Consider the following 14,653-nt stretch of genomic DNA (forward strand, 5'->3'; position numbering starts at 1 on the left):
ATACCTTTTTAATTTATGTACAAGATAATGACACTAGGTAAGATCAAAATGTACAGATTCTCAGTGTAATATAAATAAACTCAACTCCAACTTACAGTTTGAGAAAAATCACAATATCACAGCTGTGGCTTAGTATATTATACACCGATAAATCATTATTTCACAAAACTGACTGGCATCATAATAACCACAACAAAAAACCAGGAAGAGACAATTTGCCTCTACAACAATAGAAATCCTTATACAGGTTAAACTATCACCGATAGTCAAAAAGGTGTAATAATATACCAGAACACAAATTCAGTAAACTACAACTAGTCACATAATTCCTTATACAAAAGGTGAAAATAATGTCACATAATGACAATACTCAAAATATGGCACACCTAACCACTGGCACACCTCTCCGGCCCAAAGTCAATATGGCTGCCCCTGGACATGAAAATCCCGAGATTAAATAACATTCAATAATAGGGGAAGTAACTCAAAAGGTTTATGACTATTGGTTGAGGGTCAGTCAAGGATCCTCACGGTCGCAAGACCATTGGTTGAGTTTCTGCCAGGGATTAAACTTACAATCACATGATGTGACAGCGTTCAGTTGACCGGGTTGTACCAGTGAACTGACAATTCTCCCAAGGACAAATACATAACTCAGGAGATTAAATATACATAAAGCCAAACAGACCTAAGTAGGTCACAATATGAACAAAACAGCGTTGAAAGTTTTTACAATTGTTGTATTTCTGGAACGTTTGATGATTTTTAAATCTTGAAGCGGGGCCTACTAACAAATAGCCGCCATGTTTTTTGTTATCAATGGGAATCCCGTTCACAACAATTGATTTAGTTCGAAAACTTTTATCTCTCCCTGGCTAACCACACATGAATTAACGCGAGAGAGAACGATAAACTTACAAGCCCAATAGTTCCTACTTCGTATATACGAGAAAGTAAAAAACAGCGGTAAAAGCTAAGAGAAGGAGATAAAAGATAGTTTTCAGCGATATCGCGACACGCGAGAGTCTATACGTCAAGTCAATGTTGTAAGACGAAGACAACGTAGAGAAAACATGCCACAATTAAATAAATTTTACCATGAGAGGCAAAATTTTGTCATAACAGGCATGGTAAGGGGTGGAAGCAGGCGTTGTAACTGAAATAGCAATGTAAACAGAAAGTGATATTTCAACGCCAAGGGTAGACAAAGTTACAGAATATAGTCCAAGTAAAGACAGAACAGTCAGAACCCAACGGGATCCGAACCTACCATTCCACACGGCACCAAATAGCCTCGCCCTCCATGCATCAAGTCAGACGTGTAACCGATTCTGCCAATCAGCTCTACAAAAATAAAGCTTTCATGGCAGAGCACAATCACAACCTATGCACGGAAGACGCGGGCTGGCGTGACCTTTAAACCGCGAATGGGTCTGACCGCTAGCCTCATAAACACAACAAGGACCATTATTCGACCACACAGGCGACAAAAGTATAGGGACGACGATACAGACAAATAGTAGCTTCCTTAAATGGGTATAGTGTAAACATGGTAAGGGGTGGAAGCAGGCGTTGTAAATGATTCGCCAATAACAAACTGTACGGCTGAGGAAATGCTTCACATCCATCTACACCTCGCTGTTTTTCGAGTTGACAATCTATCAAGTAAATAACTTTTAATCACTCATCAAAATGGCGTCTTTTATTTATTCTGGTTCTGTTTGTTAAATACAACAAAGCCAGTTATAGCATTTTACACACCTTGTGCTGTACTGAAACAAGTTTGCACGGTAATAATACCATTCGGGGATTCCCAATACAGCGAATTTATGTTTCGGTGCAATCATATTTGACCGTGTTCGTTGTTATCACTGGCTACACAACGAAAGGTAATATTTATTTCGCTTAAATTTAGTTGCTTTCAGAAGTTTGTATAAGACGTTGGAGCAAATATCAGGGTGATGTCGAAGGTCACAAATGTCTGCTAGCTACAATATCTGAGCAAGTGGTAATTGGCATCCGACCACATTGTTTTATAGATGTTTTGATGTATATTTTGGTCTTGGTCTAAGCTTTGTCAGAAAGAATGGATAACCCAGCTAAAATTCGGTTTGATTAAAATGATTAAAATTATTTAAAATAACGTTTGTAATTTCAGCTTATCTCATTAAAACAAAAAGCATTTAAAAATTAAAGTTTTATACAAATTCAATTTTGAGTTTCGCTACAGTCTCAATCGTTTGCTCTTTAACCTTACATTTTAAGTTTTAACTTACACATTCTCATAATGCGTTAAAGATCATTAAAAATATAGGCTTTTGCTAAGAAAAAAAACAACAAACAGGAAACTAATGTCGTTTTAGTGTTTAACTAATATTCTTGTCCAGCTTCAAAAACAGTCACACATGCTGTTGTTGTATGTACCATAGATATACAGTTAATTTAAGTCTCTAAACCACAATTATTTTACATTTTAACTTTGCCTATTTAATATACTAATTATGCTATTTAATATAGTTAAATACAATGAAAACATTCAAAACTCTATTCTTTCCCCATACAGCAAACATCCAACACAGAAATGTCTTATCCCGAGCATAAGGTCGACAACATACACGTAGCTACGGAAGTTTTCAAATGTTTTGAAAAACACAAGGACAATTTTACTGACTTTACCGTCAACGTTGGTGACACCAAGTTCAACTGTCACAAGTTTGTCTTAAGTTCCTGCTCTGGTTTCTTTGAGGCCCTCATGAGGACAGGCATGAGAGAAAAATCTGAATCAAGCTGTACCATAGAGGGGATCTCCCCAGAAATATTTGGTCTCATACTTGATGTTATTTACAAAGGGTCGGAAGTTTTAGACGAGGAAAACATGCTTGAAATGTGGCACGCATCCAATCAACTGCAGATCAAATTTTTGGTTGTGGATTGTGAAAACTTCGCGAAGGAGAGAGTAAATTTACAAAACTACTGGGAAATATTTACCGATGCCAAGCTGCTGGATGCTATTGACGTCACAACTAGAGTAAAAGAGTTTATGATGAACAATTTTTCGGATATTTTAGAATCAAACGTCTTCATGCAACTTTCTTTGGATGACTTAAAATTCATTTTAAACCACAATAACTTCTTGTTCGAAACCGATTTTTCCGTGCAGTCAGTTTTAAAATGGACATGTTCAGATGATTCCTATCTCGCGGCTACACCAAACAAATGTTTAAGCACGACAGATATGGTCAAGACAATATTTGATCGGCTAAAACCGTCGTGTAACGCGGTTGACGTGTTGACATTGGACCAGGACAACATCACACTCCGCAGGTCACACCTTGGTGAGCTGCTGACCGTACTTCCTCTCCAAGACACAACTAACGCGTGTCTGGCTAAACTTATGAACAACCGATTTGTCTTGTCAAATTTCGATGCCATAACTCTTGTGAACCAGATAGCCGCTACAAGATTCGATGCCGGAGAAACGAAAAGTTTCAACGAAAAAACAAACAAAAACCAGACTTTTACAAATGGCTTTATATTCAACTCAGATTCGACGCAATCTACAGAAAACAAACCTTCTAAAACTACACGCGATCGTGTAGGAAGATATTGCCTCTATGGAGCTGTACTTGTGATGGCATGTATGGTGGCGATTGTCATTTATATGATTATCACGTCTGTTTTTCCTACCAGCTGTGTGTTTTTACAACGGTCTGCAGTCGAATACAGCCAAAAAATCATTCCACAATAGAACAATTGTTTTTTTTTTACAGAACTGCTAATTACTTCAGTGCCATTCTTCACCACCATTGGTCCCATTGCGTCAGTTCATTACAAAAAATGTGTTGGTGTGTTTCGTTGAATAGGTAACAAACGTCTGCACCATAAGCTTTCATTATAGGTTGACATTCATATTTAAACATAAATACATTTATTTTTAAGAAACATCGTTGATTTAAACAATCAAACCCATTGAACTATGCATTTTCTTATAACATATAATTTAAGTACACGTTGATTTACAAAGAAGTCGAGACATTCTGACTGATCTATATCATTACATGTATAAGTGAAAGTTGATCTTTATCATCAACTGTATGATTGCATAACTCATATAACATCAAATATAAATCAACATCGAAGAGTACGTGTATGTGTATGAGATGTAATATCGAACACATGTATACTGGGAATATATGGCTTTCGGTTTTTTCTTAATAATGCTTTATTTTGTATGAATAATTAACTAATAAACATGTTTCAAAAAATGTTAACTTTTTTATTCATATTAAGAATGTAGTTAACGACCTATCTTGAAAAAATCACCTACAAATAGATTAGTAGGATTTATTAAGCTGAGCTAGTTTCTTTAAATTTATAAAAAGTTAACGTTATGAGCACCTCAGGTCTAAAGGTTGGAGTTTTAGATTTATTTTAGTTAACAATTGATGCAATAGTTTGCTCGTAATGAGTTCAAAAGTTAACACAATTACTGCATGCTATATGTATATTGAAATAGAAAAACAAAACACTTTAAAATATTTAATTGTTTTTAAAATTGGTATATGCGTGTTAATATCTCAAATTTATTTACTTTAATTGTTAGTAAACAGTAGCGGTTGCGGTAGGGTAGTGTAGATTAGGAGAGGTTGGGTTAAGTAAGGTAAGTATAATAAAGTTTAGGTCTGGTGAGGTTAAGTGAGTATGCTCTAGTTAGGTCATGTAACGTTATCAGAGGTGAGGTGAGGTTGGATAAGACTAAGGCATGACCTTTGATCCCACGACAACTTGTAGATTATCACAACTATAGAGATAGCTAGTCAGATCAGTGTACAATTGAGTGCCTCAGAGTGTCTTTGATTGTACATGTACGATTCCCAGAAAAATGCGCAATCGGAAAACTGCGCAAACAGAAAAATGCACAAAAGCAAACCAATGATACTAGTACACTTTAATTGTTTCATACTTCGTTGAAATATGTTTTATTATGCTAAAATTTACACGTAGTCACTTTTTGTTAATGTCTATTAATGTTCGATTTAAGTGCCATTGCGCACTTTTTTTGTGGGCACTTTTCCCGTTGCACATCGTTCCAGTCACCTACATTTTAAAAAAAATTAAGTTTCATTTAGATATTACTATTCAGATAAATTTCGTTTTTCATACTACACTGTAAATGAATAGTGCCCATTTAGTGAATGGATGTTGTTTAGTAATTGCAGTTGTGCTTGTTTATTACACAAAAACACGAAGTGTTGTATTCAACTTGAGCTATAGTGTAAGACGGTCGGAGTCTAATAATATTCTAAAATCGGTAATTCCCAATAAAGCGCCTGTGTTTTCGGTGCAATCTTAGTTGAACATAAGTATTGTTATTTCTGGCGGTAAACTAAAAACGAATGTCATTTAAGATTCAAAATGCTACGTGAAAGGTAGAATTATAAGATATTTCCATTGTACACTCAAAGGGACAAATAATTTTGTTTAAAAGATTTGAAAAACGTGTGCCATTTATAAAAATCATAATAATAATTGATAATAGATGTCTAGAGACCTAAATCTATCCTTAAGACTTAAGTTACTGGGCTTATTCGTCTCGAATGCCAAATCAAATACTTTAACAATCAAGTATTATTACAACATCGTGCTTCAAACAGTGTAATCGATTATTTTTATGTTGACCAAAGATTTGATGAATTTGAATTTTTAGTGTTTTCTGTAACTGAACTAAATAAACCGGGAGTGATCTCCCCTAAACTTTCTCGAATATTCTTATATAAAACAACAGGGGGTGGGAACTCGGGATATAGATATGATTTTTAATCCATTTTAAATACATAAACTTTTTAAAATAAAATAGAATCTCATAGAAAAAAGTATTGCACACCAAGCGAACGCCGAATAAAGATGTTAATAATAGTGCGCAATATTATTAGTACTTTTTAAATTTAGATGCATTTTTGAGAAATCGGAAATAGCGTAAATTAGTACTTCCCGTCAACGGAAATTACCAAAATTTAACAGAAGGTAGAGAATTAGATCTTTTACTTACATGTGAAATTTCATTTATCTATCCTAAATAGTACTCAAGTTATAGGCTTTTGAAAAATTCAAAGTAGAAAAAGTACCACTTCCGGTTATCGGAAATCGCTCAAAAGTTGATACGGATCTACGATTTTGATAAAATACTTATATATGAAATTTCATCAACCTAGCTGTAACGGTACTCAAGTTATCGTGTTTACACACGGACAGACAGACACACAGACACACACACACACAGACATACGGACAAGATTGCAAAATTATGTTTTTCCGTATCAGTGAGGGGTAAAACGTCGAGATTTGTAAAAATCTCGATTTTTTTTTTTTTTGCATGATTACAATACTTTCTCTATACTTCGTATATACGAGAAAGTAAAAACAGATATATAAAAAACAATTTGATTTTTCCTTATCGTCGCTTAGGAATGAATTCATTATAAAAGACATCTTGTTGCTTTATAGGGTAGTATACATTATAAGGAAGCGCCAAACTTGTACAAAGAATTTATAATATTATAATAATATTATTAGCAGTAGCAGACGCGAAACATTAAAACTAATTGACCCAGAAGTTAATATACTTAATTAAAAAATAATTAAAATATGAGTAGATTTATTTCGGAAAGTACTTTATTTAAGGAAACTTATTCCTACATATAGATCTATCACGTTCTCTGCATTTGCAACTTTTATATTACAGATTCTGTAAAATTATTTTTCTAATTTTTTTTCAGACTTTCGTTTTTTTAGCGCAGTTATAAAGACTTACTTGACTTAGTCCTCTTTGCTTCTTATGGAGCATAGGGCCTCCACCCAGTAGCGTAGCGAGGGGGGGCGGGGGGGGGGACATATGTCCCCGGGCGCCGACCTTAGGGGGGGGCGCCAAATTGAAAGTTTGAGGGGGGGGGTGCAAATGAAAAGTGCGAGGGGGGGGTGCAAATCGAACATTTGCTCCCAAGGGGGCGCCAAATTGAAAGTATGTCCCCGGGCGCCGGGAAGGGTCGCTACGCCTCTGCCTCCACCATTTCCTTCCATTTCTTCCAATCCTCGGCTATTAATTTTGACATTTCCCAAGACATAAAGGGAATATCATAAAGTTATAAAGGGAATATCATAATAACATGATTTTTTTATTCATGTCAACAACAATAATCGGAGATATCTATCTCATTTGTATCCATTTTACTTATAGGCTTTGATTAAAACAAGTAATTAAAAAAAGTCTAGTGACAATTTTAGCGCAATTTCCTTGTGTTATCTAAAAATAGCTCTGTCGTAGCGTAAATCAAGAGCAGGGTTAGTAAAACCATTGGTTAGTTAATAAAACGTTTTTTATTAATTTTTTTTTCAGTATTTTACATGTTTTATTGATCGTGATGGCGAAGCTATTGAACGTGATGACGCTTGTGGTGTGGTTGCATAAAATGCCTACTAATTCGGTCCAAATTTTAATTAATTCAAAAAAATTGTTGTGACCAAACGAAAGAATATTTTTGAAAACTTTCTTCGGCAATATTAGTAGTATATTAGGTCACTTTTGGGTCGTTTTTTTGGCGGAGCAGGATGTGGGGAGGAGCAATGGCATATAGTAAAATACTCGGGAGCAGGATGTGGAGGCGGGACAATGACATATAGCAAAATACTCCCAGCCTGGCGCATCGGGATGTGGAGGGTGGGTGAGCAGGATGCGCAGGCGGGACAACGACATATAGTAAAATACTACGACAACTGGCGTTGGCGGAGCAGGAGGGTGGCGCAGCCTGGGACAATGAGATATAGTAAAATACTCACCCGCCTGGGTGAGCCTGGCGCAGAGGCTGGGTGAGGGTGGGTGCAGCCTGGGACAATGAGATATAGTAAAATACTCCCCCACCCTAGGGTGGCGGAGCAGGAGGGGTGACGTAATCTCCGTTGACCTTGTGACGTAATCAGTGACATTATGACGTAATCACCGACCTTGTGACGTAATCATTGACCTAGTTACGTAATTTTAATGCGTTTTTTAATTAGTTTAATTTTTATTAACGAGTTACGTAATTGGATTTTAATTTTTTGTTTATTTTAAATTTTAATTTTGTAATTTTTATTAACTAGTTACGTAATTTTAATGAGTTTTTTAATTAGTTTGAATATAATTTTTAAATTTTAATTAATTTTTATAATTAGTTTGAATTTAACTACTTTGTTTACTTTTTAATTATTTTTATTTTGTTTTTTAAATTTTATAGTTGTTTATTTATTTTGTTTTGTAATTTGTATTAACGAGTTACGTAATTGGATTATTTGTTTACTTTTTAATTATTTTTATTTTGTTTATTTTTAATTTTATTTTATTTTATAATTAGTTAAATTATTATTAACTAGTTACGTAATTTGATTTTAATTACTTTTGTTTATTTATTTATTTGATATATTTCTTTTCTTTGATGTATGGTATTTAAAATAAAAGACACTGTTTATTTGATTGTATATATGTTTAATAGTAAACCAATAGGGGTGTTGGTGGATGAGAGGGGGAGTAATGATGGGGTTTGAGGGTAGGGGTGCGTTAGCGTGTACTTTGTGAATAACATACATTAACCAGACATGTAACACCTGTTACATATCGACCGCCCGCGAAGTTTTCTCGGCGCTGCCCGTTTTAATGGGAATGTATTGATCGTACCCACTGGGCCATCACAGCATGATGTTCCACCTAATTAAATTTTTGTTATGCTTCACCGAGTTTCCCCCGCTCGGTTTGAAAGGTCATGGTAATTAACGACGTACATTAAGTGGCTTTCCGCGAAGTACGTAGGTCATTATGCAACGGCTGTGTAATATCGATCGCATCCACTGACCATCACACCTAATTAAATTGGTCACGCATCGTAAGTGTAGCGATATCGGTAACTATTCGCTTATAGCGAGGTCAGCGAAAACCGATCGATTTGTCAGCTCCGTGAAGCCCTTAGGTAACAGCTGGTGCTGTAATTAGTCACGGCTCTCGGCTTTTCTCATTAGATTACAGCTGTCCATGAACTATGTTCACATATCGTACGCCCGGTCATTCTTTGATCAAATTAAAAATTTTTGTTTCCACATGTCCTACGAACCGTCCCTTGCTATGTATGAAAGATTAATGGTTGTAACTATTCGCTTATAGCGAGGGTCAACGAAAACAAAATATATTTAAGGGTCGGAATTTTCTTTCAACCACCGTTAAATCAGGTTTTGAGACGAAACGAAGTCTCGGTAGGTTCATGCTTTTTAATGGGCGACAGGGGCGACTTAGTGCGTTGGTACGTAAGGTATGCGGGGGGGTAGACATGTTTTTTTTTTTTTTTTTTACAAGTCTGGAAAAGTAATTAAGTTTTTTATGACCGTTCCGATTTTCTTTTGATCTGACCACCATTTAACCACCCTGAGCCAGATAAATTTAACAAATGTTCAGAACATAGTCGCTTATAGTAACATGGGTGAGGGGTGTAAGCAGGTGGGTGACGGTGTGAACAGGTGGGTGAAGGGGGAAATATTAACAAATGTTCAATACATACTCGCTTATAGTAACATGGGTGAGGGGTGTAAGCAGACGGGGGACGGTGTGAACAGGTGGGTGAAGGGTGAAAGGTGGGTGAAGGTGGAGAAGGTGGGTGAAGGGGGGAACACGAGTAGGAGTAAAGGATATATAGTAAAAGACTCTACCACCTGAGTGAGGTGGGTGAGGAGGCGGATTTTAATTTTAATTTTTTATTTTATTTTTTCAGCATCTGTTAACTTTAAGGTTCTATAACTCTATATATTTAAATACATTTTTTTTATTCAAACGAGTTTACTTTTCCTAATGTAAGTACAGGTAAAGAGGGATTTCCTATAGATCTGTAATGAAGTAGGCCTTGTTGACTATGACTGGTTGTCCAGGTGTTGACATGATACACTTTTTTGAGATACACGTACACACACACACACACACACACACACACACACACACACACGCGCGCGCGCGCGCGCGAAATTCATACTAGGTCGGTAAAGGCGGAGAGAACTTATAGGTATACATTATCATGGCGACAACAAAAGCGACCCTTATTTTATTAACATGAAAGCGTGTTTTTCCAAAAAAAAATTTTTATTTTCACCACTCAATGTATTTTCTTTTTCTATATCTTACATTGTCATCTTAATTTTTGATCACCTTAGTAAAAATTTGTTTAAGATTATAAACTTCGAGTTTTAAAAAACAACAACGTTATAGTACGTCGTGTCAAATGACACACCGTTTAAAATGTCTACATTTAAAGTTCACCAATATAATGACGTAAAAACTAAATATGATATGACGTTAGCATACATATCATACAATCTAATCACTCTAAAGTACAAATCAATAATTTTTATTGATTAAGGGGCTGGATGAGGTATTTTTATCACTATTCGCCTTTCCCCTTCCCTTTGTCCGCAACCCCTTTCTCCTTCTCCCATCCCTAACCTCAATACCAACCGATAGATACACAGACCGTAACACTACCCATTCTATTCCATTTAAGAGACAAAGAACTCGGACCATGGATGTTTAGGAGTTGGATGCGGCAGAGTTTACACTAGGGACGGAGGTGTTTTGATTACAATAAAAAATTGTAATTAGACATAACGTCTTATGTATAAGTAAACTTTCTTAAAAATTAAAGAAGTTCAAGTCAAAAAGAAGTTTGATGAAAACTGTAATACTAAAGCGAACATGGGAAGGTAATCTGCTTGAGGTTAAACATCGCCATGTTTTCAAATATCGCGATGCAAGTCACGTTCTCTCCCCTCTTACTTAGTAATCGCCTCCTCTACCCATTGTTTACAAGACTCTTACAAAGAAAAAATATCCCACCCCTCTACTTGAGACATAAACTACAAAAGTGTATTGTGCCTTGTCGTCACATGAAACAAAAATGGTGGCGTCTAATGTTGTTAACCCTTGTCTTCCTAAATTATTTTTAACTTGTTAAAGAAATTGACTGTTTAGTTAAGGATTCTGACGCGCAATTTTTTTTTCACAAGGGACGATACTCGTGGCTGTAAACAAGTCTGTTCTAATTTTAGAACAGTTGTCTTTCCTCTCGTTTCTCTATTAGGGAAGACATGTGGGGAAGACACGCGACACGTCTTTTAAAATGTAAACAAACGTGCACAAGGTGCACTTAAAATAAACCCCGCTGTGAAAATGGCAACGGCCTGGTGACACTTTTTGGAAAACACGCTTTCATGTTAATAAAATAAGGGTCGCTTTTGTTGTCGCCATGATAATGTATACCTATAAGTTCTCTCCGCCTTTACCGACCTAGTATGAATTTCGCGCGCGCGCGCGTGTGTGTGTGTGTGTGTGTGTGTGTGTGTGTGTGTGTGTGTGTGTGTGTGTACGTGTATCTCAAAAAAGTGTATCATGTCAACACCTGGACAACCAGTCATAGTCAACAAGGCCTACTTCATTACAGATCTATAGCAAAACCCCCTTTAACTGTACTTACATTAGGAAAAGTAAACTCGTTTGAATAAATAAATGTATTTAAATATATAGAGTTATAGAACCTTAAAGTTAACAGATGCTGAAAAAATAAAATAAAAAATTAAAATTAAAATCCGCCTCCTCACCCACCTCACTCAGGTGGTAGAGTCTTTTACTATATATCCTTTACTCCTACTCGTGTTCCCCCCTTTACCCACCTTCTCCACCTTCACCCACCTTTCACCCTTCACCCACCTGTTCACACCGTCACCCGTCTGCTTACACCCCTCACCCATGTTACTATAAGCGAGTATGTATTGAACATTTGTTAATATTTCCCCCTTCACCCTCCTGTTCACACCGTCACCCGCCTGCTTACACCCCTCACCCATGTTACTATAAGCGACTATGTTCTGAACATTTGTTAAATTTATCTGGCTCAGGGTGGTTAAATGGTGGTCAGATCAAAAGAAAATCGGAACGGTCATAAAAAACTTAATTACTTTTCCAGACTTGTAAAAAAAAAAAAAAAAAAACATGTCTACCCCCCCGCATACCTTACGTACCAACGCACTAAGTCGCCCCTGTCGCCCATTAAAAAGCATGAACCTACCGAGACTTCGTTTCGTCTCAAAACCTGATTTAACGGTGGTTGAAAGAAAATTCCGACCCTTAAATATATTTTGTTTTCGTTGACCCTCGCTATAAGCGAATAGTTACAACCATTAATCTTTCATACATAGCAAGGGACGGTTCGTAGGACATGTGGAAACAAAAATTTTTAATTTGATCAAAGAATGACCGGGCGTACGATATGTGAACATAGTTCATGGACAGCTGTAATCTAATGAAAAAAAGCCGAGAGCCGTGACTAATTACAGCACCAGCTGTTACCTAAGGGCTTCACGGAGCTGACAAATCGATCGGTTTTCGCTGACCTCGCTATAAGCGAATAGTTACCGATATCGCTACACTTACGATGCGTGACCAATTTAATTAGGTGTGATGGTCAGTGGATGCGATCGATATTACACAGCTGTTGCATAATGACCTACGTACTTCGCGGAAAGCCACTTAATGTACGTCGTTAATTACCATGACCTTTCAAACCGAGCGGGGGAAACTCGGTGAAGCATAACAAAAATTTAATTAGGTGGAACATCATGCTGTGATGGCCCAGTGGGTACGATCAATACATTCCCATTAAAACGGGCAGCGCCGAGAAAACTTCGCGGGCGGTCGATATGTAACAGGTGTTACATGTCTGGTTAATGTATGTTATTCACAAAGTACACGCTAACGCACCCCTACCCTCAAACCCCATCATTACTCCCCCTCTCATCCACCAACACCCCTATTGGTTTACTATTAAACATATATACAATCAAATAAACAGTGTCTTTTATTTTAAATACCATACATCAAAGAAAAGAAATATATCAAATAAATAAATAAACAAAAGTAATTAAAATCAAATTACGTAACTAGTTAATAATAATTTAACTAATTATAAAATAAAATAAAATTAAAAATAAACAAAATAAAAATAATTAAAAAGTAAACAAATAATCCAATTACGTAACTCGTTAATACAAATTACAAAACAAAATAAATAAACAACTATAAAATTTAAAAAACAAAATAAAAATAATTAAAAAGTAAACAAAGTAGTTAAATTCAAACTAATTATAAAAATTAATTAAAATTTAAAAATTATATTCAAACTAATTAAAAAACTCATTAAAATTACGTAACTAGTTAATAAAAATTACAAAATTAAAATTTAAAATAAACAAAAAATTAAAATCCAATTACGTAACTCGTTAATAAAAATTAAACTAATTAAAAAACGCATTAAAATTACGTAACTAGGTCAATGATTACGTCACAAGGTCGGTGATTACGTCATAATGTCACTGATTACGTCACAAGGTCAACGGAGATTACGTCACCCCTCCTGCTCCGCCACCCTAGGGTGGGGGAGTATTTTACTATATCTCATTGTCCCAGGCTGCACCCACCCTCACCCAGCCTCTGCGCCAGGCTCACCCAGGCGGGTGAGTATTTTACTATATCTCATTGTCCCAGGCTGCGCCACCCTCCTGCTCCGCCAACGCCAGTTGTCGTAGTATTTTACTATATGTCGTTGTCCCGCCTGCGCATCCTGCTCACCCACCCTCCACATCCCGATGCGCCAGGCTGGGAGTATTTTGCTATATGTCATTGTCCCGCCTCCACATCCTGCTCCCGAGTATTTTACTATATGTCATTGCTCCTCCCCACATCCTGCTCCGCCAAAAAAACGACCCAAAAGTGACCTAATATACTACTAATATTGTTCTAAATTATGGCAGGAATCGATTGGTACATGTTTCAAGTCGCTAATTGGTCTGGTTGCCGAGATATGGGCCAAAAACTGCATTTTTTTCGAGGTTTTTTGGCTTTTCCGGGAAATTGATGAAAGAAACCCGGAATTTTTATGGCCTATGTTCATCCTCGTAACTTGCTTAACATAATTGCTTTTGGAACTAGTCCTCGATATTGCTTCGTTGAGGAGGAGATACGACTTAAAGCTGCGGACACACATCCATCCATCCATTCATCCATCCATCCATTCCCAGAAAAGACGAGTTAATAAACGCAATTCTCCAGAATGGAAATTGCGCTAAAAATAGAACACACAAAAAAAAAAATCAGACTCCGTATGATTGACTTAAATAAATGAATAGTACTACTAGATCATATACAAATTTCACGCCATACGAAAAGTGGAAATCGACACGTATAATATATATATAATATACATATATCTTTATATATATACATATATATATATATATATATATATATATATATATATATATATATATATATATATATATATAGACGTTTTGTATTAGATCTATGTATAAGTAAACCATCTCAAATGAATGAAAGTTGGCTACAAGTAAGAAAGAAGTATTACTATTGTTAAGCTGTATCAGTCCTCACAAGCCGATGATGAAAACTGTAAAACTAAAGCGAACATGCACGGCCAATAGACGCTGTAAATTACATGTCTGAGGCGAAAAAAATAAAATAAAAAAAAAAGAAATTAAAAAAAAAGTACCTTTGGAGGATTCTTACTCACCCCCACCC

The 14,653-nt window shown here is 36.1% G+C and overlaps 1 protein-coding gene across 1 annotated transcript; it reads left to right on the forward strand.

The window, feature by feature from the left end:
- Window positions 1–1,854: 1,854 nt before the first annotated feature.
- Window positions 1,855–4,231, forward strand: LOC131927354 (kelch-like protein 40b). Its single transcript, XM_059283092.1, has 2 exons — window positions 1,855–1,889; window positions 2,564–4,231. Exon 2 carries the CDS (start codon window positions 2,582–2,584, stop codon window positions 3,746–3,748), a length of 1,167 nt encoding a protein of 388 aa, XP_059139075.1. The 5' UTR covers window positions 1,855–1,889; window positions 2,564–2,581; the 3' UTR covers window positions 3,749–4,231.
- Window positions 4,232–14,653: the final 10,422 nt, after the last annotated feature.

The sequence above is a fragment of the Physella acuta genome, unplaced genomic scaffold, assembly GCF_028476545.2.
Source record: "Physella acuta isolate Inbredline_101_S28 unplaced genomic scaffold, ASM2847654v3 ptg000087l, whole genome shotgun sequence".
Taxonomy (NCBI): Eukaryota; Metazoa; Mollusca; class Gastropoda; family Physidae; genus Physella; species Physella acuta.